We start from the raw sequence: 25,786 nt of genomic DNA on the forward strand, positions 1-25,786 counted from the left end.
TACCCCCAATTTTTTTAAACCCTTCTCAGGATCTTTCCTAAAATTATTCTTTATTCAATTCAATAAATTTCTTTGCAATTCACACAATCAAAAAAACTCCGTAAAAAATAGTCTTTATTTCAATAAAGTGGAGATAACAAAATAACAAGATCAACAAAATCGAATTGTATAACAATAAATAATTCATTATAGGAAACAGTTAAGGCTCAACCAATGTAATAAAAATATGTTTGTTTTTTGTACATGACATAACACAGCCTAACACACGGTAAAGTGCCCAATTACTCAACAGTCATCATCAAATCCTCAGCTTCCAGTTTCATCCCCATATTGACATCCAAAGTTTTGATAACACCAGCAATCGGACTCTGAACCACAGTTTCCATCTTCATAGCCGACAAAATAACCAACGGAGTTCCTTTCTCAACTTTCTCCCCAACTTTAACCCTAATATCAATAACAGTTCCCGGCATTGGAGCCCCCACTTGCTTCTTATTGGCTTTATCAGCTTTGGGATGCACGTGGATTTCTTTCCCTGCATCCTTATCTCTGATAAGAACCGAACGTAGCGTCCCGTTCAGTTCAAAGAACACTTCACGTTCCCCATTCTCCGTCAAATCCTCGGCCATTGCTAGTGTTTTAATGCCCAAAGTTTTGCCCTTTTCGATTGTCACTTCAAACTCTTCGCCCACTTTTGGCCCAACGAGGAAAATCCTCGTGTCGAGTTTATCAACAGGGCCGTATTGCTCTTTAAACGCTAAGTATTCGTTGGTGACTTGGGGGTACAAAGCTGCCGACATGACGTCACGATCGGTTGCATGCGGGAAAGTTTCCTTAAGATCAGTCTTGAGTTTGTCGAATTCTAAGGGAGGAAGGGACGCCCCAGGACGCCCTTCAATACGTGGCATGTCTCTAAGTACTTTCGAGCGTAACGGTTCAGGGAAACCGCCGTAGGGTTGCCCGATGTGACCTTGCAAATACTCCACTACTGATTTAGGGAAAGATAATTCTTCAGCCTTGTTTAGGACGTCCTCAGGACTCAGTTTGTTTTGGACCATGAACTGGGCAAGGTCACCCACGACTTTTGACGAAGGTGTCACTTTTATTATGTCACCCAGGAGAATGTTAGCCTCAGCGTACGCCTTCTTAACGTCTTCGAAAAAGTCGCCAAGACCTAAACAAAACATTATCATCAGTGTGAGGAAATTTTAATTTAATGGTCCGTGCATTGGCGTAGTTTACTTGGGGTTTATACAATTAATGTTATTGGTCGCTTACAAAAATCTAATTAAAACATAAATATTATTGTTTTATTATAATTACGGAGTACCCAAGAAAAATTGTGGCAATAAAATTGTCGCCAATTTATTAAGACTGCGGTATATTTGTTGAGATTATTTTCTGAATCAATTTTAAAATAGTCGCTAATATCAGCTTCTGCTTGGCTAGTTCAAACCCTGACAAGGCACCTAATTTGACATAATCGTTAAAAAATAACTTCATCATTTCCTCAATCTTACATGGAAACCAATGGAGATGTTTAATACAGGGGAGCGCAAGTCACTATTACATTTTGAAAATGTTGCGTTTTAATTCAGTGGAAATTAAAATTAAAAACTAAATAAAAATATTTTAATCATTTTCTCTGAGAAATACGCTTGAATAACTGTGATTCTTTCTAAATTCTCGAAAACTGATTCCGTTCTGCGGTTAAAATATCTTTGAATTTCGAAAAAAATCTTTCTACATCACAGCTGATTACAGGAGTAAATAAAAAGTTTGGTGCTAACGCAAAATATGTCGAAGGTGGTACATTATTCGCTATTTGTTTTAAAACTAGAAAATCGGGATTTCCAGTAACTGCGTCAATTTTTGCATTAAATTTACCTTGTAATGACTATTCTACAGATTTTAACTCTATCAACGTAGACTCAAATTTCTCAACTGTAATGGATAATTTTAATTTTACGTTTCTAGAAATTTGATCGTAGTTGGAATATTTGAAAAATTGTTTTCAATAAAATTAAGTTGAGAAACTAAATTTGTGGTTAAAACTAAAGTTTTACATTGTTTAATGCTTTGTGCATCGTCGTTTAAAGCAATAAACAAATGATTTTAATTGATTAATTTTTTAGAAATTTGCTTCTAACCAAGTACCCCAGCGTGTAACTACAATTGTTGATTCGTCAGAAACGTTACGATTTGTATATTTTTTTAAAAAGGACTTTAAAGAAGGATTATTTAGTTATCTACAAAATCTGCTTAAGGTGAAATTTCCCTTTGAAACGTGGTGTGGTTGAAAACATTTCAAGGGCTAAAAATGGTAAATAATTAAAAAAATATTAATGTCACACCAAAGATTACTTTGAAATGAATTACAATTTTGTAATTTAGTTCTACTGGGTCACTTTTATGCTTTTTAAATAAGTACATGAGATAAAAATGTTCTTTTGACTTTTTAGACATTATTAAAATTAACAGAGAGTTAGGGTGGTTAAAAGTAAAGGTATAATATGAATAGATAAGTGACATTAATTATTTTTTAATTATTTACGAATTACGATTTTTAGCTCTCGAAATGTTATCAAAGGTGATGAACACACTTCAGAGGGAAATACGGTTCGGTTTCACCTCAAGCGCATTTTGCAGTAAGTTTAAATTGCAATAAGTTGGTGAGTCTTACAGATAACGAAATGATTCTTGCACCAAAAATTTATTTCAAGTATTAGCTTTATTTCGTCTCGATTATGTGGGAGTCTATCTTTTAAATTAAAAAACTTTCCAGCATCTCGAAAATTTCACTACACAATTATGCAACGTTACAAGAAAATGTAATTTTTTTGGTTTCCCTTTATCAAAACTCAACCTTGTTAAACTACGCATAAATCTGCATTTATTGAAAATTTGTTTGCAAAAAAAAACGGATTTTCTAGCTTTATCCAGAAGGAAGATATGAGCATGTAAACGCAAAATTTTAGGTGTTTGCAAATTTTTAGCTAAAACGTCTTTTCAGCCCCTTCGCGAGGGTTGAAACAAAAAATTCTTTGTCTAAACATTTTTTAATACTTTTTCCTAACTTTGTTCCACAACATTTCGATTTAAAGGTTTATCTAACTGCCCATAAGATTTCCTCACACTGATTATCATTCAGACAGAAATGAAAAAAGTCTCACCGAGAGAATACGCTTGGAACTGTAAGTTCGTGTACTGCCCTCCGGGAATTTCATTAATATAAACATCGGCGTTTCCTGACTTCATCGTCGTCGTGCACTCGAACGGCGCATACAAAGTCCTGGTTTGTTCCCAATAGGCGGAATATTCGGACACTTTCGATAAATCAAGTTTTGTGTCGAGTTGAGTGCCTTGAAGACTTGCAACAACTGCGCCCATACTTGGCTGACTTGTTAACCCAGACATGGAATCAACAGCAACATCAACAACATCAGCTCCAGCTTCAGCACAGGCCAACATTGCGGCAACTCCAGCACCACTTGTGTCATGGGTGTGAATATGGATTGGAAGATCGGGGTATTTGTCACGTAAAGCGCTCACAAGCATCCTAAATATGGGATAAAAAGTGTGTTCTTTTATTTTAGTTAACAAACCTCCCAGCTGCCGGTTTAAGTAACCCGGCCATGTCCTTAATGGCCAAAACATGCGTTCCAGCCTTGACTAGTTCCTCAGCAATGTTTAAGTAATATTTTAGGTCGTATTTCGTTTTGTTCGGATTGCTCACGTCACCGGAATAGGAAATAGCGGCTTCGACGATTCCGCCAGCTTTGCCTGCGGCTTCCATACCCACAATCAGGTTTGGAAGGTAGTTCAGAGAGTCAAAGACGCGGAAAACGTCCATTCCAGTTTGGACCTTAAAATGAATAATTCAGCAATTCAGAAATGAAATTAACTAGACGCCCTCTGGTGATGACTTTTGAACTATGTCGAAAACAGTAAAAATTCCACATTTAACTGACATTTAATGAATTGTTCAACAATTTTGCGTGTATAGTGTTAATTACTTACAATAGAAAGAATCACTTTAAAAGTACGTGGTGGCAAAAACTAGCGTTGACTTTGGTTTTGTAGTTTTTCGTGGTATAAAGTGTTTATTGTTGGAACTTGAAAGTGGATAAAAAGTGAAAAATATTTAAATTTTGATTACAAAGTGTTATCAAACAGTTGTCTAATTAAAGATTATAAGTAATGGATCACAGTGAACACATAGTTTGGCTCAAGAAACCAATAAATTAGTGAAGTGTGTGTATTTTAGGTTAGAATTTTCCACTGAAAAAATCATGAAATGCTGCGGTAAATCTAGAAAACTACAATAAAGATTAACAACTGCTGATACATTTAAACGTAAATTATGCCAAAAGGTAGGCTTTTCAATGTCTTTGTAGTAATTTTCCAATAAAGAAAGTGAACCAAAAAGTCATTCGTTATTCGTGTTTTCCTCGTCATCTCTCATTTGTCAACATAAGTTTCTTGCATCAAAGATGAAATAATCATTCCGCATAGGCAATGTAATAATTGTGAAGCCCCAAAATTCGTACAACGCTCAAAATATCCGAATAAACATTTTCCCGCCATTTATGGTTACTGTTTTCGACCTAGCTCAGTGGCGCCCCCAACGGTAATTTTACTTCCGAATTGTAGCTATTTAAAGTTGGTACTTACCGCCAACTCGCAGAATTTGAAGACAACGTTATCGGGATAATTCGTGTAGCCGACAGCGTTTGCTCCTCTGAGCAACATCTGGAACGGAATGTTCGGGATCAATTTTCGCATCTCCTCCAAGCGTTCCCACGGACATTCGTGCAAGAATCTCAAAGCGACATCAAACGTAGCCCCGCCCCAATTTTCCAGCGAATACAACTGGTTAAAGTTGTGTGTAACGAAAGGTGAAATTCGCAATAGGTCGTGCGACCTGACTCTGGTAGCGAGCAGTGATTGGTGGGCATCACGATATGTTGTGTCCATCAAAAGAAGGCCTTTGTGATTGCGAACGGCTTTAGCAAAAGCTTCGGGACCTTGCTGTTTGTAAATGTCACGGAAGCCTTTCGGTGGTTGGGCGTCTGTTGTTCAAAAAATTCTATTACTACCGAGCGATTTTTTCGAAAATTATAGACATAAAAAATGGAATTAATTAACTGAATTAATTAATAATGTGAAAAAAATACTTTACTTGGCTTTTGGTCGGGGGTGTACGCCAGGTACTCTGTCAAACAAAAACAGAAGAGGCATGCTAATTAATAATGGAACTAAACAAACACAAATGGATTAAGAAAAATCATAAAAACAAGGCGTAAAGTGAGTATGATGGGTTGTGCAAAATGGGCCGAATGTCTGTGGTATTTTTTGGTTGGACTTTGGAATTTTTCCTCATACTCCCCTTTACTAGAGTATCGTTTTTCAACACAACACGCAGAAAAATTGTTTAGTTAACTAACTAACTAACTATTTCCATTGCAAGTTACAAAATTGACTTTTTACCAACGAATTAGTCAACTTTCTTTGAAAGACGATAATAAATTTGTAAAACACTGGAAACAACTTTGGAAATTAAATTAGTGATTTTTCAGTATTTTATAGCGAAATGTCGGGAAAATAAATGAGATTTTAGCGCTAAAACGTGTTTAAATGCCCAATAAAGGCAGAAACAATGTTTTTAAATGAATTTCTGATTGAAATAATCAAGTTTTCATCTACTTTTATCAAAATCACCCTAAAAAACTCTAGTTTTTATCTAGAAATTTAAAAAAAACGCAGAATTCACCAATGTTTGGTCGTAATTTCGGTTTGTTTCCGTAAAGGAACGTTTTATATAAAAAAATGTGTTCGTACGTGCTTAAAAATAATAAAAATAAACCTTTTTCGATCAAAGTTTATAGTTTTTCGGTTTATTTTTGAAAAAAATTCGCTCAAAAACGAGCTCTTATTTTTTTATTTATTTATTTATTTATCAAATTATTGCAAGATTTGACTTGCAATGGAAATACCAGGTCACAATAATTTGTCTCAGATTAAAGAAAATAATAAAAGAAAAATTAAATTAATTTTGTGAAATGTATGTAGTAGCTGGTGTTAGGAACTTTTCTGCAGGTTGTAAAGTAAAAGAGTGGCGAATGTAGACTTTGGCGGTGGTATTTGATTTTTTGGCCTAAATCCACCACAAATTTCAAAACACTTAAAACCACAATTTTCCAATCCCCTTACCTTGCGACACCTCTGGCAAATGCGGTTTAATATCCGACGGTTTACTTGACGTAGCTAGGGGAGTTTGTGGTCCATTAACAAGCACCTGCCCTAAATAATTGAGCAATTTTTGTGCCCGATTTTGCGTCTGTGGGAAATTAAAAAGTTGCGGATTTTCGTCAATGAAATAAGTATCGACAGCTCCATTCAAAAACTTTTGATTTTCCAACACGTTTAGAAGAAAAGGGACGTTAGTTTTAACACCTCGAACGCGAAATTCCCTCAATGCTCGGTTCATTTTAGCGCACGACGCTTGCAAGTCCCTCGAATGTGCAATGACCTTGACTAGGAGCGAATCATAATAGGGCGAAATAATTGCTCCTGCAAACGCCGACGCGCCATCTAGACGTATCCCCATCCCTTCACCGGACCGGAACACTTCGATCCTTCCCGTATCCGGTTGGAAGTTTTTGGCTGGGTCTTCGGTGGTCACCCGGCATTGAATCGCAAAACCCTGATCATTAAAACATTAATTTATTTATTTCTGTCTTTAGCAAAGTACTTGCGTTTGGTTTGATATTTTCTTGCTCGATTCCCATCTCCGGAAGCGTCATTCCTTCAGCGACCCGGATTTGCGTTTGCACCAAATCAATTCCGGTGATTTCCTCCGTGACCGTGTGTTCGACTTGGAGTCGAGCGTTCACTTCGATAAAGTAGAAATTGCCTTTTTCATCGCATAAAAATTCAACAGTGCCGGCATTTTCATAGCCCACATGTTTGGCAAGTTTTACGGCCAAATCGGTCATTTTATTACGGACGTTGATGTCCAAATGGGGGGCTGGGGCCATTTCCACCACCTTCTGGTGCCTCCGTTGGACGGAACAATCGCGCTCGTAGAGGTGCACCACATTACCGGCCTTATCACCCATTAGTTGCACTTCGATGTGTCTTGGACGTTCGATGAATTTTTCAATAAACATGGCACCGTTACCGAAGGCACTTAGGGCTTCGGACGATGCTCTCTGGAAGTTCTCCTCCACTTCTTCCATCTTGCGGACGACGCGCATGCCACGGCCGCCGCCCCCATAAGCCGCCTAAAAAATTATATTTCTTGCAGTTTTTACAAACAAACATTTCAAATTCTCAGCAGGCGTAGATATATTTTTCTTAGGTTGGCCTTAGGTTTGACGTTGTCTTGTCAAAAATTCGCTGTGTTGTCAGTTCATGTCGAAAATAATTTCTGTTGATAAGAAAGTGTGCATCAAAAGATGCTTTGAAGGATGCAAGAAAGACAGACCCGACTTTTTTAACTAATGATAATGAGTAGAATAACAATAAAAACGTATTCAATTATTTATTTAAAAAACGAAGCAAACTGACAACAGTCCTTGGTTGTCATCAATTATAACCCAAAATAAATTTCTTATGACAACTCACAGTACTGCCAAATAAAATGTCAGATTTTCATAGATAGTCCGAATTTAAAATGTTTTATTTTTTTCTAGCGTAAAGACCACCAAATTATTATTTACGTCGCGTAATGAGTTTGCACTTAGGAAAGGTCATCCGGAACAATGTATTTATGCAAATGGCAAGTTAAATAAACCTGTACCTTAAAAATGACAGGTAATCCGTGTTTGACGCAAAACTCCTTGGCTTCCTCCTTTGTGGTGACAGGTCCATCTGTCCCCGGAACAATAGGAACACCTACCAAAAAAATAGTACAATAAAAATTGTTTATTGGGTTTTGGGTGCACCTGCAGCAATAGCCGCCTCTCTGGCGGCCACTTTGTCCCCCATCTGGTGCACGACCTTTGGCGACGGTCCGATGAATCTAATTCCGGCATCGATAACAGCTTGTGCAAAGTCGGCCCTTTCTGACAGAAATCCATAGCCTGGATGTACAGCGTCAATGCCGTTGTCTTTACAAATTTTGATAATTTCGGGTATGTTAAGGTAGGCTTGTACAGGTGGTAGGCCTTCACCCACTAGGTAACTTTCATCGGCTTTGAGTCTGTGAATGTGGGCTCTGTCCTCTTTGGAGTAGATTGCCACCGATTTGATTCCAAGTTCGTTACAAGCGCGGAAAACACGAACGGCGATTTCGCCACGATTTGCCACGAGGACGCTTCTGATTGGTTTGTATTCGATTTTTGTGGAGAAGTTGCATGTTGCAGGGAGGAAGGAGATGTGCTGGGTCGAGCGGAGGAGGGTTTTCGAGCTGATGAGGCGGACGAGCATTGCGGGAGGCCGTTGGGTCTGGAAAAAATTAAATACTTGTTAGCAAAATACCAAAAATTTTCGACGATTTTTATAAAAAAATGACCAATTTTACGAAATTTTCCTCAAAAATGAACGAAATCGAATGAAAAAAGGCAAAGTAACATCATTTTTATTTTATTTTTGTGATTTTTTTTTCACAATATCTTACAAAATAAATGAGTTTCAGTTTCAAAATGTCAATTTTGATCAAATTTGGTAATTTTTCAAAGAAAAAAAGCAAAAATTACAGTTTATTTCGTTGACTTAGTCGATTCTTCGTTTTATTTATTTATAAAATTAAGCAAATATTCCGTTTGTGGCTGAAAAATTTGCTACAAATTCAAAAAAAAATAATTTTTGGTTTCATTTGGTGACTTTTCGTCCAATTTTTCGATAAAAAAAACAATCATTTTAGTATAACTGATGACTTTTCGATCTGTTTTTAACATTTTGCTGACCAAAAATTTGGTGATTTTTCAGCTCGGCTTACTTGATTAGGAAACTCAAAAAACTCACTTTTCGACCAAATTTCGTCATTTTTCAGCTTATTTTTAACAAAACTTTGCCCAAAAACAATAAAAAAATACGTTTCTGAAGGAAAAACGTGATCAAAAAACGCAAAAATAAAATAATTTTGGATTTAAATTGGTGATTTCCTAGCAAAATTTGTCGGAAAAAAGGCGATTTTAGTTCGAAAACGTGCTTAAATGTTCAAGAACTCCCAAAATTGGTTTTTGTAAAAAATTCTCGTACGATAATTTTTTTCTGGTTTATTTAATTGTTAAAAATACCTCAAGATCGAATCATGCCTCATTAGCTGCTTTTATTTATACTATTGTTCAAAGTGCACAATGACTACAACTACGACCAATCATTAATTGTATTGATAATAGTTCAGAAAATTTAATCGCAAACATGGACTGATCTTTTATCTAATCGAAATAATAATAATTTTTGAACTATTTTCAGTAACAAATAGGTACGTAGATACATGTGAAATGTAAATACGCCAGCAAATCGAGATTAAATTGATAAACAAGTTTGCATACTTTTCTAGTATGTAAACAGAAAAATCCTATTTTTTCTGCGAAAAATACTGAATTTAATTAACCTTAAAACACGAAACATGTGATTCAAAATTGCTTCTCAAGGCCACACATTTTTGCGACACGCTAGCCATAAAAACACTAATGAGCGGAATTGACTTTATTTATTTAATAACTATAATTAGGTTTTTAGTTGATTAAAATAAAAAAGAGCTCAATTTATCTCTGACTTGTGAACTTTACTTCATTTTTCAAGACGGCATGGTAATTTTGATCATACTTTTTGAACGCACTCAAAAAGTTTAGATCAACTCTTGCTGTGAAATTTTAAACGTATGTCGTAAGACATTAAAAATCTGTCAGTCTAAATTCCACAGCAAGAGTTGATCTAAAGACTTTTTGAACGCACCGTATATGATATTATGAATTAAATTCAAGTTCAAGATTAATACGAAAAACTCACCATTCACAAAAATCCATTCATTGTTTTCGCCAATTTTTGTTAGTGCAAGGTCGAAACTGGTTCATTCATTTTTGACAGAAATTTGATTTGTTGATAGGAGGTTAAAAAAAAGAGTAAATTGAATTTTTTAAACTAATTAGTAATAAATAAATAAAAAATATCCCATTTTAAATTAGGAAAGTTGAACCCAAAAAAGCCCTAAAAATTCGGCTTAGGGATATTTCCTAAGATCCGGTCTTAGATATTATTAATACCGAAGATTAGGTGTCTACACACTTTTTTTATCACTTTTCTAGGTCAAGTATCAATCAATAAAAATAAAACACCTGAGCAAATTTATGTTTCCCTAAATATTTAGACGTTTTAAGTACGTTACATTACACTCATTATAAAAAGTTAATGGGCTATAAATAGCTGCTGTTTTATTTACATTAATTCGAGCATCAGCACGAAAAGTAAAAATATTGAACTTTAAAATTGATTGAAAATCGCTCCTTTGGACTTTGTACAAATCAGATTCGTCCCATATCTCATTGCGTAATAATAATATCGGCCGAGAAAAACAATAATATTTCATATTTGGAGGATTGTGCGCGTCTTTAATTATTTTTAGCCCGGATCGACACGAGTCTGAGACAGTGACAATCATTTCAACTTGGTTTATTTTTACCTGTTAATGTGATTAGTAGAGCAAACCGAATTTTTCCGCAGACATGTGTGAAATTAATTATTTAGTGCCGAGATATTTTAAAGTATAATTAAGGCGACTGAACTTTGGAATTATGTTTGGTGGCAATCGAAATCCCCAAATCTCGCACCTGTGGTTAAATGAATGGCTTTACGTAATAACCGATCAATGAAAACGAAGACTTACACTTTAATTGAAGAAATCACAGTCGTTCTCACTAAAATTCAGGCCGCAAAATGTCGCACTCCACGCCGCTGCTGCTGGTGAGAAAGACCGGTGTAAGCGACCTGACCAATATTTTTAAATGAAGATAGAAAGCAAAGTCACCATCAAATGAACCCGAGGCGCATGCGAACTTTACTCCGGGTACATGATAAGAACGTAAATCAACGGATGATTCCGCTGAAAGATCACCCATTTTTCACTTTGATAAAAATAGACAACTTCCGAGGCGGCTTTGGCGCGCGAAAGGTTTGGCCAAGTCATCGTTTGCATTGTTCCGTGCAAATTCCGGAGGCCCCGGAGTTGCATTACTGGTTGCCTAACTCGGGAATTGTTTACAAGCACGATCGGCTCTTGTAAACATTTACTAGTTCTTGTTAAAAAACGAGGATTTGATAAACTCTACTATTAATAGTTTCAAGTTCGGGACAAATAATTACCCGCCTGGCAAGAGGTTACGCGATAAGCGTGTTGCTAAATGTTTTCAGGTTTTTCTAAATGCAAATATCGTGTGCATAAATAATAACATTGAGGCAAATATTTTGTTCTATTTCGACGAGTCCAAAGTTTTGAAAAAAATTTAGTTACCTTCTACGCAAAGTACATTTTTATTGATCTGTACTTGGAAACTGGACTAGAAAGTGGATCAAAACGCACGTGATGTTGAAAATTATTGTGACAAAATCATGACATCAGAAGGTCTCCGTGTCTTTCTCAGGTCAAACGAAGTGGGCCTGTCGAAATTAACGTGATAACCCCCAATTTATTTATGTCATTTAATTAATAATCGTAAAAAATGTAATAGATTTTATAAACAAACTATTATGAAATTAGAAAAAAAATCCAATAAATCAATGAAAAGGTTTATTAATAATTTGGCACAAAAGCGAGCGTTTGTACACGTGCCAAATTATAGGTGGCATACGTCATTTCATTTTGACAAAAAATTCCAATGTGAGTTCAAAGGTCAAAAAAAATAATGACAGGTGTTTCATGACAAGACGGTAACCAAGGTTACCATTATTTTGTATTTTAAATTGACGTGGACAGCGTTGCCAGATGTCCCTAGACAAAAAATTCCCCAAAAACTTAAGCAATTTTTTGCAGCCACTAATTGAATTAGAAGGAAAAATTCTGAAAAAATTCCAAAGTATTTAACGACAAACACTGAATTCAGTGAAGTAAACTCAGAAAATAATAGACGGTTTTTGTTTACACAATAATTTTCTACGAAAAAATATCTTTTTTCCTGAAACTGAATAAAATTCCCTACGTTTAGGTTTAAAATGGTCATAATTATGCAACTAAACGTACAAGTGGGATTGTAGCTCAAAATGATGTAATTTTTGACGTAATTACAACTATTTTTGTTTTTTAGAGATAGGATTTTTATCTTTAAGACTGGTTAATTAAATAACTCAGTGTTTACTTTTAAGTCATTTATTATGTTCAAATAAGAACGCATAACTTTGTAAAAAAAAAATAACAAATCCCATTTCATTCTAAATTCTAAGAGTCTTCAAATGGTGGGACATAATCTTCGGCCACATTGAAAAAAAAACCTAAAAAAACGTACAAATAACTCGTATGAGATGTCTTTATTCTGTGAGATAATCGAGGAATAAAATATAATACATAATTATTAATTACAGAGGTTCTTTGTTGATTTCAACTTTGTAAGAAAAATTAGGAAATATTAGATTGTAAGATTATTTAAAAGCAATCGATTTTGCTAAAAACTGAAGATTTATCCTAATTTTTGTGGACTTTTTTTTAAAGATATTTGGCTCAAAATAATCAAAAAATACTAAATAAACAATAATTTCTTGTTTTTTAAGCCAGCTTTTGCGAAGTTTTTCAAAAAACAACAAACTTTAACGATAAAAAACAGAAATTTTACAATAACTTAATTGCGTTTGCAAAATTCTGCCTGTTTTAGCAAAATGTATCTAAGAAAAGTTATTTTTTAACTTAACAGTTTTTACTTACTTTAATCAAAACCTGCTTAAATAATGGAATATTTCAAACGTTTTTGTTTGTTTTTAACGACAATTGGCGGAATAATCTCGCTTTTCGTTATATAATAATAAAAAACTTTAACTTACTTGGAGGTAAAACATCATTCTGAAGACTGTTCCCGCTCTCAAATGACTCTTCCGTATACCTCAAGTTGTCACAATTTTGCTTGTAATATTTCTCAAACTTGGAGAAAAAATTTTGTATTGTTTTATTGCGTTCAACGTGAACAATATGCACCAACTAAAAGACAACATAAAAATACACAAAAAATAATTTTAAAAACATACATCAGCCATCAGAAAATTGGTCCAATGCATGATTGCATCAAACAGAGAAATACTAATGTGTTGCTGAATATTATCAAAATCATTGAAAAACAACAACTTTAGTAAAAGTTCCGTTCCTTGTGTAATTTCTTTGTGGTATTCCTACGTAAAGAAAAAAAAAGAATTAAAAAAAAATTGAACCAAGCACTCACAACGTAGGAACTTTTCTCCGAATATTCACCCTTCTGTAACAAATATTTAGAGATATGTCCTGAAACTTTTTTGTAAAAATTTGCACCAACTTCCTCCTCGTTTGAATTCAAAGCCAACAATTTAAAAATAAAGATCGAATCTTTAATCATTTTCCAAAAACCCTCGTCAAGCTTAAGCACCCCTTTCATCATTTTATCTTAAAAAAAATACAAATAAAATAATCACAACTCAAAACCTAACTTACCCAAAATTTGCGTCCCAATTATTTGAATAATATTAAACCGTGTTTTAACCGGAAGACTTGCAAACAACAACGAATAAATCTTTCGCCTATTTGTCACATTTCTGGCCACGAGTTCAATCAATTCGTCCCCACTTTTACCCAACTTATACCCGGTATGTTTCTAGGTAAAAAATACATCATAAGACTCCACCACACTTAAATAACTCACCCTGTATCCGTTAATATGTACAATCAAAGGCACAAAAAATCTCGCAGTGACGGAAGCATTAGACACGAAAAAATTCTCATTCAAAAGCTGTCTCAAATAATCGCTTAAATCCACATTTCTGTCGCCTAAAATCGCAATAAAAACCAAAAACTGTTCCAAATCTAGTTTCAAATAATCGTCGCGAATCAAACGATCGATTTTCTTCAAACATGTTTTTTTGAAGACAATGTCGCCGTGTACGAGCTGGTTGAACATGTAACGTGTCAAGTCCTCAAAATTGTGGGTCACCCTGTATATTTTTTTAGTTAGTGATAAATTGTGTGGTTTACCTACAGGTTGCATAGGTCAAATGTCAGGTTCAGGGAGGTTAATTTAACCACCATTACCGGTGAGTTTAAACCACTCTGGAGGTGTTCCAAGCATGGTTCAACCAGACTGGTTTTTATGATGGAAATGTTGGTGTAAAGGAGTAAACAGCCGATCCAGAGTTTTGGGTTAAATTCAGGCGATCCTAAAAAAAAACAAATTAAAAGTGTCAGAAACAATGAAAAAATACTCACTTTGATGCAATCCATCGCTGCATAATTGCAAAAAATCGGTGACATTTTTAAGATTTTCATCATTCGGTGTGAGTTTACTGAAAATCACTAACTGCGAGAAATACAATAGCGGGAGAAAACTGCCCTTGTGTTGCAAAGTCAGAGCTAACTTTTGATCATATTGCTGCAAAAAATCGTCAAAATTGCCATAAAACCCTGAAAAATACCTCTTTTAATCTGGAAAAATCCTCGTCTAGGTTTGTGAACTTTTCAAGAGTTTTCAACAAGGCAAAAGCATTAGCTACGCAATTCCACCTCAAAGTCTGTCTGAGGAGGTGATGTTTGAGAAAACAAACCATAATTTCGTTACACCTCAAGTTTTGGTTCAATCGCATTAAACCGGTGTTGTTCTTGAATATTTTATTGTAAATGTAAAATAAATAATTCAAGTCGGAACTGTTACAAATCATCATAAAATTGTCGTTTATGTGGTCGGCAATTTGCGACAGTTCTTTAAATTCAGTCAGGTGAACGATCGCGCAAAGTAATTTTAAGTTAGATTTTGTGATGTTTGAGAGACTTCCAATCGTTCGACTTATGTGCTCATTTCTAGAAAAAACAGTCAGGAAAAGTACAACAGTTTTAACACTTACTTAATCAGGCCTAAAGTGTGGCATTTTTGGAAAAAATCGGGGAAATTAAAGTCGTCCGAAATGATCGGTTCGATGAAATAATCAGGTTTTTGCGAGATTCCTTTACAAATGTTTGGGTAAATCATAGCCATGTATAAATACTAGGGAACAGAATTTTTTTATATTTAAATAACTGATTAAAATTACCTTAACAAATTCAGTCGAAGATGCCATTGGATGCAGTGCCATTTTAAAAAGTACTTTCAAAATTTGAAGTGCGCTATATTTGTAGTTTTTTTCGTTCAGTTTTAAATAAGTCTCGGATAAAAGCGGCAAAAAGGGTTTTAGGTCAAAGGGAGAGCACCCTTCTGTCAAGTATTCTAAAACCTGCAAAACGTAATAATTTTTTAGATTTTCCAATTTTTTTCCTTGAACTGACCTCTCTATAAAGTTGTGGATGATCCTCTTCGCTAAACAACATCACAGAAACAAAAACAACAAACAAATGCTTATTTTTCGAGCGACTGCTCCACTTCTTATTCATCAAACTTTGCAGTCCTCGAATTATAGTAACGGGATTCATTATTTGGTCACTGCCAACATTGAAAACAGCCTTAAACACGAAATTAAAAATAACACAAAAAAATTGCAAAAAAATACTTTGACTGGTTCCTTGACGTAATTTTTATCCAAATCAGGCGACACCAAAATTTCGGCAAGTGATTCAAGCGCTCCATTGTGCGAAATACAATTGAGCAAAATGTTCCTTAGTAAAATTTCATTCGTCACTTTAATTTTATCAATGGAAGTGTGCTTAGGCGGGAAACAAATAATCGCCAAAGACAGTTTAAACAAATTGTTATGGACCGACTTCGAAGACATCATTTTGTTCAAAACGTCGATTAAAGTACGGTAGTGTTTCTCCTTCAAACCGTTCATAATGCAAACAGCTTCCTGAAATTGCATTTTTTTGTAAACTGATTATTTTATTAAATGTGAAATTACGCCGAAAAACGTGAATTCTGGATGCTTCCAGACGTGGATAAAGGCATTAAGGAACGTCTTGTAATGATCCTCCTTAAATTTCTTGTGCAAGCTTTTGAGCAAATTCCGGAAATTGGTCTGAACGATGCTGAAAAGCCGTGGCGGCAGATGAATGTTGGGTTTCCTCAGCCCGTTGAAAAAATAACACGCGATTTGTGTTTTCCGCGCGGGGATTTTCTCCACTTCGTACAAAATTTTCAAACTTAGGAGCGCTTCAAACGCTGGTGAAGCGCCCGAATTTGGCTCAAAATTCTGAAACGTGTCTTGTGTCTTGACGAAGACGATTTGGGTCAAACTCGCGAGCGTTATCTCCAAATCGTTCGCATTGAATTTGGCTTTGGTTACAAAACAGCGCAGTTTAAACATGAGCCTATTGTTTACGTTTTCGCTAACTGTAGCGTCAAAAGCGGACAAAAGCGTGCTTAAAGTCGCACAATAGAGTTTGCTTTTGTAGAAGTCGTCACTTTGGGGGGTTGTGAGCAGAGTTAAGTACACTTCAAGTGCGTGTAAGACACAGGTGTAGGAAATGAGTTCGTGGGATTGGGTTATGCACTGGTAGATGAGGACTAGGAGATAGGTTTTCAACTCGTCGTCGTATTCGTCCAGGGTTGTTTCCCCTGATAGTTTTTTTAAGGCATCTTCCCAAAATTCTTCCAGGAGGACTGGTAAGTGGTTGTTGAAGTCTTGGATTGACGACGGGTTTATGTCAAGGTCGGAAGTGGTGCCTTCTATTTCGTCCCATAGGTGGTTAATGTAGTCACGACCGTTTAGTTTTTCACTTTGGTTGCGGATAAAACTTAAAAAATCCATTTTTTGTAATGTTTGTAAATATAACCTAAAACTTTTGACACATGCCGGTAACTTAAGAATCTGTAATCGGTTACCCACGTTACCAACCGCGCCATTTTTGAAAATACAAAGACCAGGAAAGTGGGTGTTTTAGTAAAAAGCGGCTATTTTTTGGATTATATTTATTCAAAAACCAATAATATAACTTACAAATTAAAAACAACCTCAGTACAATTTAAATAAAAAACAGTTCCAAAAATACGAGCTCACATAGCTCTTGTAACCCTGAATAACCATAGAGTGCAACAAATATAATAATATAAATTTTAGTACAGACTGTTCAGAGGCATGAATTTTAGAATAATGGAAAAGATTCTATATCGAATGTCCATAAACGACTTGGAATATAACACACATCATATAACATTACAATAATAAGATAAAGTGTATACGCGGTATAAGTATCGATTGTAAACGAGACAAAGCAATATTATTACTCTTTAATATTTTACGATGTGCTACTCTGAATTTACGACAGTATTTAACTTTGTTTTATTATCATAGTGGAAGGTTAAGCAGAGAAACAAGAGTGCTATTAATTACAATATAGGTAATAGGTACACATAGACCGCTTGAAATCGGCCGTATTTTTTTGTATTTTTTCGACAGTTGATTGTTACAGAATATACGAACCGCACAAGCGTGTCACACACGCTGTGCGATCCGTTCACATCAAAAATAGTTCTATCAAAAACTTCTTAAATGCCACAGCTCAACTGATTTGTTTAATTTATTAAAAACGAGGCAGGTAATAGAGAACTGCTGCTTTATCAATTTTGCTCAAAATTTTATCAAACCAACCAAACATCACGAAGATCTCGACGACATCTACAATGAAAATCGAATTATTATTAGTTTTTATAATAATTAAGCATAGGCTCTCCCTCCTGTCTTAACTGTAAAACGCCGAATATCTAAATAAACGACCACCTCTCACCTAGGGAACAAACACTGTAAACATCTGATTTATCTCTATTATAGTCTAGCAGAATGCAGAGCTTAGCGATTAAATTCATTGTTATTACCTTACATCACTAAAAAAATCTTTGGAAAGAGATAACAATTTATATTATTTGCAAAATGTATACATTTTTCTCCATTTTTTTTCAGCTTAATTCGTTTAATATGACAGGACTAAGACACGGTGAATTTATTCGTTCAATTGTTAAAACGACGATGAACATACGAGAAATGTTCACCGTCGTTACGATTTCACTCCATCTAGCGGCCAACACAAAAATTGGTGTCAACAACGAGCCGGCGGCGAGTGTGATTATTAAAATCGTGATATGTCATCCATCCATACTAAACATTTGTACTTTAAAATGACTATTAATAGAAAATCTTCCACACTGCTCAAAAAAACATTGATAAAGAATAGAATAGAAAAAGCTCACAACCACGTTACATGTAATTATTATGGTCTGAATAGTGTGATTGTTCAAGAGCTGACAAACGCCTCTACATCGATTTATATTAAGTAACGGTCGGACAAGCGAAGTAAAAACAGCAATAAAGGAGCGCTTCTTCCTTTCTTCCAGTAAAACTCATTAACCTAACCTATGACTACGATGAGAAAAATAATACGATAAAATAAAACACTGTTTGCAGCACCTAATTCATGTCTGCCGATGGAATGATTATTTCCTCACTCCAATACTGACTGAAAAATACTTATTGCTAGTGAATATTCTTTGAGATAATAACACGGACGCAAGACACGTCCCGTGACCTCGTACATATGTTTCATAGATAATATAAATATTCATATTTTTGTATGTAAATATATAATATATGTATACGATACTCAACCGAGAAACAAAATAGAATCAGCTTGTTTCTTCTTCATCCTTAAGTCATGTATAATATATTATATGGCAAAATTACTGGTATACGAGTATCTAAAAAACACTTGGTACATACACTAAGACTGTGATTGTAAAAATCATCAAAAAATCTATCACATTGATAATATATTAAATGTTTAATTTAAAACCGAAACTTCTTCACATTCCCTCTTTTTTGATATATAATGTATATTTTAATTCTACATCCGTCTCTCCCTCGAACCGCTTCGAAGGCGAAACGGACCAATGACGTGAGCAAATGCCATACAAAGTATCACTACAGCAGTACTAACTAATTCAAAAAATAAATCAACACGTGATTACTTGCATATGACAGTGTAAATATTTGGTAAAAAATAAATAAAAAACACAAAACTACTCCAATAGACGGAAAAGTAAAATTGTATTCAATAATAACCACTGGTATTATTTGTGAGATTATTGACATCACATTCAAGTTTGAAGAACAAGTCCGCGCAGAGAAACTGTCTGTCGTCTAATTGCTAATTTAAAAATTCATCTCCGTTCAATAAAAACAAAAACTCAACAAATATCGTGAATTAAAATAAAACAAAAAAAAAATAAAATTAAAAATCACAGACAGTGCCCCTGCAATGGACGTTAAACAGTGTATATAAGATACAATTACTTTAATACATAAACAATCTTAAAATTCGAGTTGTTTTATAGTGGAGTTTTTCGTTTTTATATTTTTTTTGCGTTTTTTTTCTTCAATATTTTTCTGTATACATATAATTTTAAAAACGACTTGTGAGCAGACGCGAGACCGCGCGCTGAAAAACAAGCGAGCGGCAGCGCAGCACACAAAATAACAACGAGAGACTAAGGTCACAACTTATCCTGAAGATACTATTATCACAGGCATGGTTTAACCGTCGATTAAAACACGACGGAGTTTCAGGAAAAAAATAAAAAAATCAATAAAACTAAAAAACTAACTCATAATATATAATAATGATTCGAAACTCACGCACGCTCTCTCTCAAAAAATGGAATCGGCAAGTATTATATAGAAAAAAAACAAACAGTTATTCGCTCCTGTTAGGCTTTTTTCCGTTTTTTTTTCCTTCCTTAGGACTTAACCTACATGGCACTGAAAACGCTAACCAACCTGAGTATGTAAGTATTGAGAGACAGAGAAATAAACACCGCATTCATAAAAGCTTCATCCATACGAAAAAAATAAAAATATAAAATAATAACATTAATAAAAACAACGAAACAACGAAGCATTTTTCCTTGTGCTACGACTGAAAAGAAAATAAAACGCTTTAAAAGTTGGCACGTTCAGCTTCCAAACAATTAAAATAAACTAAGTTTTAAGCGATCAATAAATCTTTTATACTAATTGACACCGTAAAATAAACACTTTTTTCTTTCTTTTTTTCTCTTGTAATAATAATAGGAACCATATTATGCCTGCTGCTAAAAAATTCAAAACGATTAAAACTAAATTAAAATCTTTACGTATTTTTCAAATAATCCTTTGGATAATTCATAAAATCTAACACTTGTGTTCACTAATAGTTCCAAAATAATTTCATTTTATCCTCTCTCTGAAGTAATATGTAGTTAAAAAAAGAAAAGAAAAAAGAAAGACTACAAAATAAAACTTAAAAATCAGTTCAGTACTGTGTACAGTGCGAGATCAAAACTACTTGCTTTGGGGCTCTATAGGATGTACAGCGTGTTCAACACGAGGACATGATGGTTATTTTTCGCCAAAGTCACGACATAACCCTCGGAGGTGATCTTCAAACCGCAGCAACGAGACACCTGAAAGTTCAAAGTTGTCGTAGAAAATCGAAGCGAAAGTCACAAAAAGACTTAAAACAGTAACAATTAAGCAATAACTAATCTGAAATAAAGTCCTTACCTTAACATAGGGGCATTCAAATTCCGAAATGAGACACCCATCACGCGAAAACACAGCAACATGAAAACGATTTCCGTGCGAATCCCCAATCAGGATATCTCCAGCGTCGGAGATATCAATCCCGTTTGGAAAATTAGTAATGCTTTCGTAACCAATTCGTCTCAAAAAATGCCCTTCATCGCTGAAAACAACTACGTTGTGACCCTTAAAGTCACAAACGTAGAATTCTTTCCCTATAAAAAATAAAGTCAGAAAAAAAATCACGAGCCAATAGTAAATTACCGTGAATGGCAATATCGGAAGGTTCTCTCATAAAGTCGCTGCAATCGAACCAACGAATCAACTCCCCACTTTCGCTGATAATAAATACAGTCGGACTGACACTATCAACAGCCACAATCTCTCCATGTCCAGTGACTGCAAGTCCGGCTACGATATCGATGTATCTGATGGCAATCTTCTTCAAGAAATGACCGTTTTTCGTGAAGATTTGCATGCGTGAGCGTTCATTTCCGCGATCGCATACGACGTACTTGCCGGTGGTGCGCATCACTGCCACTTTACGTGGATACCACAACTGCCCTTCGTCCTTACCTGAGGTTCCAAATTGGAATTTGAAAACCCCCGACTTATCAAATACCTTAAAACCATTAAATTTAGTAACAAACAAACTAAAAATCTAATTATTTTTACTTGAATGCGATGGTTATTCGTATCAGCAACAATAATGTCCTCTTCTAGACCGAGGCAGAATCCGTGGGGTGAATTAAACTGGCCTTTGTTAGGACCGAGTTGGCCAAACTTGCTACGAATTTGCATAGGACTGACTTTGTTTGAACGAGTGGTGTGGGTACCATTTGGATTAGGAGTAGGTGCTGGAAGAATATTTGACATGGGATCAGACATTATGTCGTCAGGAGTGGAGAGTAAAGGAGATGTGGAGGAGGAAACTCCACTGAAACCGTTGATTAAGCTGTTGGTCAAGTTGAGAGATGCGGGCGACGTTGAACGGACTATCATTGTACCGTTGGTTATCGGATTATCTAATCGGAAACACATGTTCAAGGCTCGCATTTAAACAATACAAGGTTTTGACAACTTAGTTTACTTTATTTTTTAAATTCAAGTTGCCAATGCCAATATAATTGTGTAATTTGTGTGTAAATATTTAACAAAGGGAAAATACTTACCCGCATTCAGTCCGAGCTTGGCAAGCGAAGCAAGATTCTTATAGGCAGTGTCGCTGGTGAGTAAATCGGCCAAATTAAAAGGTGGTGTCGGTGAAGTCGCTGCACTATTTGAAGTCTCAGCCAAAGTCGCCAACTGAGCAATATTATATTCAGCAATACTAGAAAATCCTGCCATGCCTGAAGCGGCAGCAGCAGCAACAGCGGCAGCTTTATTCACCTGAGGCAAAGGTGGACTCTGCGCCAAAGCGAAATTCTGCATATTTCCACTGACGTCTCCATCAAACGACGACTGCATCGAAGTCGGCAACGAAATCGGACTACTATTCGTAATCGACGCATTACAACCATTGGTGAGCGGTTGTGTAATAGTCAGCGGTGTTAGAGCCGAATTTATCGGACTTGAAACACGCGATTTTTCCGTACGAAAATCACCAAAATGTTCCTTGACCATCGATTCGAAAGCCCCAAAGTCTGTGCGAAATTCAATGTGAAATGTCTCGTCGCATTTCGGTGTGTTGTTGTTGAGTTCCAATAAACGATCAGCAACTGTTTTTCTCAGGTACATTATTTCAGGAACGGTAGATATTTCCAAAAGACGCGAAGTGTAAGATCTTGCATCCTCGAAATTACCGATAGTTTTTCCAACTTCGTCATTTTCCTTCATTATTATCAACTCCCGCTCGTGATAAAGTTCGTTCAGTTTGGCCAAAGCTTCGTCTCGACATTTTTCCAAAACCGCTTTGTAACTCTGATACGATTCGTTGATGAGGTCACGTGCTGTAGACCGTTGATGTGCCAACTCTTCCAAACTGTTATTCAATCCAGTCGAGAGTTTCATCAACTCATCGACTTTGTTCTTACTTTCGGACAATAGTGCCTTCATCTCTTGTCTAACTCTCATTTCCGAATCGGCTATGCCTTCGACATGATGCTCGGCACCTTTGTGTTCGTTTTTAACGCATTCGCTACAAGCCGTCGTATTACAAGTGTTGCAATAGTAGATCAAATTTTCGCCTTGGTGAAGGTCGCATTCGAGCGGCTTATGAATGGTTATTTTGACTCCGTCTTTACGCATATCTTCCAAGGCTACGACTTGATGCGACTCGAAACAACGCATGTAATGATGCGCCGAATCACAATGGTTACACAAGAGATTATGGCAGGTGTTGCAACGTGATTTGGCCAATTCTTTGGCGGTACAAGAGGTGCAATGCAAACTGGACGCATTTGACACGTCAGAGATGTTGGTTTTGGTCACATCAAGAGGAAGAGCAGCCATTTTTTTCACCCCGACCTTGATTAAAAAGAAAATTTGCGGTCACTTTTAGTAAATAATTTTAATCAACTTATGGTTGAATTCAGTCCAACAGGCCACCAAAATTTACAGTTTCACGCGCCTTGGTTGTAATTATTATTCATGAAAATGCTAATATTCTTCTTACATCATTGCGATTGAGTGAATTTATGTTGTAATTTTGTTATCGATAATTGTTACAAATAAATGAATTAAAAGTTTAGTAAAAAATATTATTATATTAGTTGTAGTCATTCCTTCACCGAAAAGATTGTGAATGATTTTTTTTATTTCATTGCATTATTATTGGTTCGCGTTGTGTCGGAAAAAAAGACAAAGATATAAAGAAAATCGACTTAAATCTTGTCATTTTCGGATTTCCATTTAGTATGATCTAGAAAAATTTCAGAAAAAAATAAAAGTAAGATTTTAAATTGTATTAGCATGTGCTTAGACTTCAAAAAAAAAAAAAAACAAATTTAATGATTTTTCAATTTATTTTTATGATTTTTCGGACAATTCTAGTGGAAGAAAATAGCTTTAATAATCAAAAACCACAAAAGTCATAACATACTTAGATTAATCTTATTATTTTTACGTGTTTCTAACAAAATTTAGCAAAATAATTGCATTTCTGGTCGTAAAACGCACAAAAAAAGGCTCTAAACAGATAAAAATTATGTAAATAATGTCTTAAATTAATGATTATTCAGTCTAAAATAAAAACTAAGACTAGTTTAAAACTCCATTTGCGCCATTTTCCAAAAAAACTTAGTTTTTGCTTCAAAAATGCGCTTAAACGTCATAAAAAATCAAATTTAATATAATTAGTTTGACTTGACAAAGTTTCTATCAAAAACTAATTAAAATGGAGTGAAATAAATAGAATGATAGCAGATTATTCGATCCAATTTCTTAGTTTTACCAAAAATGTTCAAATAAAAATCTTAAATAATCAATCAGGAAAAATAATGACAATATTCAGCTTAATCTTGTAATTTTTGCTCGTTTTTAGGAAAATTTTAGCAAAAGATTCTCGAAAAAGACAAAAAATTGTGTAATTATGGCCCAAGTTTAATAATTGTTCAGTTTGTCTTAACAAAACCTTGCACATAAACACAAATTTCGTATTTATTTAAGTTAATAAGACCATTTTTTTGTCATTTTTAAGTGTTTTTCAACCAGAAACAGCTGAAAATGGCAAGATAGTGCCAAATATTTTTCTATTTATCTTGTAAATTAAAAAAAAATCAATCAAATCTAATATTGTTTTGTTTGTTTTACTCGAAAATTGGGATTTGGTTTTAATCTCAAGGTCATACGCCAAGTGTCATTAAAAAGTCGTTAAAGTATCAATAAAGAATCAAATCAAACATTTCAATTTGACAAAAATTACGAGTATAAGAAACTGAAAAACCGGCTATTGTGGAAAAATTGCGCTTCTTTACCTGACACCTGAATAATTACAAGATAATAAACCATTACCTTGGTGTGATGTCCACAAGTGGGACACTCAATAGTAGCCTCAGCCGTCCCAGCGTCACCTCCTTCCCCAACCATTTTCTTATCGAGACAATCTTCGCAAAACGAATGCAAACAGTGCAGCATTCGAGACACCACAAGTGATCCCCTACGAGCCCAATCAAGCCCATGTTAAAACCACAACCAAAAAACATACCCACACATGCCACACTTGTCCGGATCGGCCAATAAGCCGTCCTCCAAGGCCTCCGAAGGGCACAATTTGCCATTCCCTTCAAACATCACCAGCTCCCCAAACTCCTCCACTTTCTCGGCTGGTTCCTTACCCGACTCAGGAAATTCCTCCGAAGCGTTCATTTTAGGCCTTAACGAAAACTTAATCCCTTGGGTAGTGTAACTGCAACAACACCAAATCAAGGGGCTGCTGCAAACAAAGATGGCGGCGACGCTTTGCGCCCCCTTGACCCACCAGACACCCACAACAGCCCCAAACCCCCCACTAGCAACTTCTCCCAGCGATTTTTGCGCAAAAAGCCCCAAAGTTACGCCAAACTTACCAATGCCATAACGAGCAAGTGTTTATTTAGCAAATGGCGCGTCTTGCGTCTTTAGCGCAAGGGCAATGGGTTATTGAGTGGGGATGTGTCAAATATCCGCAGACCCGGGAAACACTCGCATGGGATTATGGTCCCTATGTGAGGGGGCTTAGGAGCGAGTTTGTTAGGTTGGGAAATACAACCAGCAACAATATGTCACCACACAATTCGAAATCGAAAGTCGAATCACACGATTTGGTTTAAATTGCTCACACTCACCTATTTTGGGCTCCAAAAGTGTAAACTTATAAGAAAAGATGCCTCAAAAGCTTGGCGTCGCTCGAAAAACCGAAAAGAAAAACGCAGTCATTTGTTTGTGCAAAACTGACACAAGTGGCTTGATTTTTTAAAGTTTGACGGTTTTTTCACGTGAAAATTTAAATTAAATTAATTATTATTGTAATATTGTTGCAATCAAATTAATTGTAATAAAAAAATGAGGGTGATGCGCAACGTTGGATGTTTTTTGGTGCACTTCCGGCACAAAGGCGGGAAATTTGAATTTGAGATTGGATTTTGGCCATTTCTTGCTGTATTTTTTCGTAAATCAATTCTAATTATTATGATTTGTTGTTTAATTGATACGGTTTGTG

At 35.4% G+C, this 25,786-nt stretch overlaps 3 protein-coding genes across 12 annotated transcripts; all 3 read right to left on the reverse strand.

Moving 5' to 3' along the window:
- Window positions 1–97: 97 nt before the first annotated feature.
- Window positions 98–11,013, reverse strand: PCB (Pyruvate carboxylase). Of its 5 annotated transcripts, none has more exons than XM_008193436.3 (10): window positions 10,838–11,013; window positions 7,950–8,451; window positions 7,805–7,899; window positions 6,759–7,286; window positions 6,214–6,706; window positions 5,183–5,215; window positions 4,675–5,072; window positions 3,606–3,865; window positions 3,174–3,559; window positions 98–1,174 (listed from the first exon to the last, which is right to left on the reverse strand). In XM_008193436.3, exons 2-10 carry the CDS (start codon window positions 8,431–8,433, stop codon window positions 282–284), a joined length of 3,570 nt encoding a protein of 1,189 aa, XP_008191658.1. In that variant the 5' UTR covers window positions 8,434–8,451; window positions 10,838–11,013; the 3' UTR covers window positions 98–281. The 5 variants fall into 5 exon arrangements, with proteins under 5 accessions (XP_008191658.1, XP_015834584.1, XP_064215176.1 ...); XM_015979098.2 differs by lacking the exon at window positions 10,838–11,013 and adding an exon at window positions 10,634–10,783; XM_064359106.1 differs by lacking the exon at window positions 10,838–11,013 and adding an exon at window positions 10,290–10,377.
- A 1,284-nt stretch (window positions 11,014–12,297) lies between these two features.
- LOC662701 (uncharacterized) lies at window positions 12,298–16,921 on the reverse strand. The gene is made up of 14 exons (XM_008193438.3): window positions 16,000–16,921; window positions 15,655–15,948; window positions 15,434–15,607; window positions 15,202–15,381; window positions 15,016–15,155; window positions 14,590–14,971; window positions 14,384–14,546; window positions 14,157–14,334; window positions 13,824–14,112; window positions 13,616–13,775; window positions 13,371–13,567; window positions 13,180–13,320; window positions 12,979–13,132; window positions 12,298–12,435 (listed from the first exon to the last, which is right to left on the reverse strand). The coding sequence occupies exons 1-14, from the start codon at window positions 16,846–16,848 to the stop codon at window positions 12,383–12,385; spliced, it is 3,354 nt and encodes a 1,117-aa protein (XP_008191660.1). The 5' UTR covers window positions 16,849–16,921; the 3' UTR covers window positions 12,298–12,382.
- Window positions 16,922–17,016: 95 nt separating this feature from the next.
- mei-P26 (meiotic P26) lies at window positions 17,017–25,552 on the reverse strand. 6 transcript variants are annotated; one of them, XM_064359065.1, is made up of 9 exons: window positions 25,413–25,552; window positions 24,794–24,994; window positions 24,601–24,745; window positions 21,822–23,115; window positions 21,325–21,674; window positions 20,914–21,271; window positions 20,632–20,864; window positions 20,418–20,531; window positions 17,017–17,715 (listed from the first exon to the last, which is right to left on the reverse strand). In XM_064359065.1, the coding sequence occupies exons 2-8, from the start codon at window positions 24,952–24,954 to the stop codon at window positions 20,427–20,429; spliced, it is 2,646 nt and encodes an 881-aa protein (XP_064215135.1). In that variant the 5' UTR covers window positions 24,955–24,994; window positions 25,413–25,552; the 3' UTR covers window positions 17,017–17,715; window positions 20,418–20,426. The 6 variants fall into 6 exon arrangements, with proteins under 6 accessions (XP_064215135.1, XP_064215136.1, XP_064215140.1 ...); XM_064359066.1 differs by having other exon boundaries at window positions 20,388–20,531; XM_064359070.1 differs by lacking the exon at window positions 17,017–17,715 and having other exon boundaries at window positions 19,119–20,531; window positions 21,325–21,506; window positions 21,822–21,954; window positions 22,039–23,115.
- Between the last annotated feature and the right edge of the window lie 234 nt (window positions 25,553–25,786).

This window comes from Tribolium castaneum, chromosome 9 (genome assembly GCF_031307605.1).
Source record: "Tribolium castaneum strain GA2 chromosome 9, icTriCast1.1, whole genome shotgun sequence".
Taxonomy (NCBI): Eukaryota; Metazoa; Arthropoda; class Insecta; order Coleoptera; family Tenebrionidae; genus Tribolium; species Tribolium castaneum.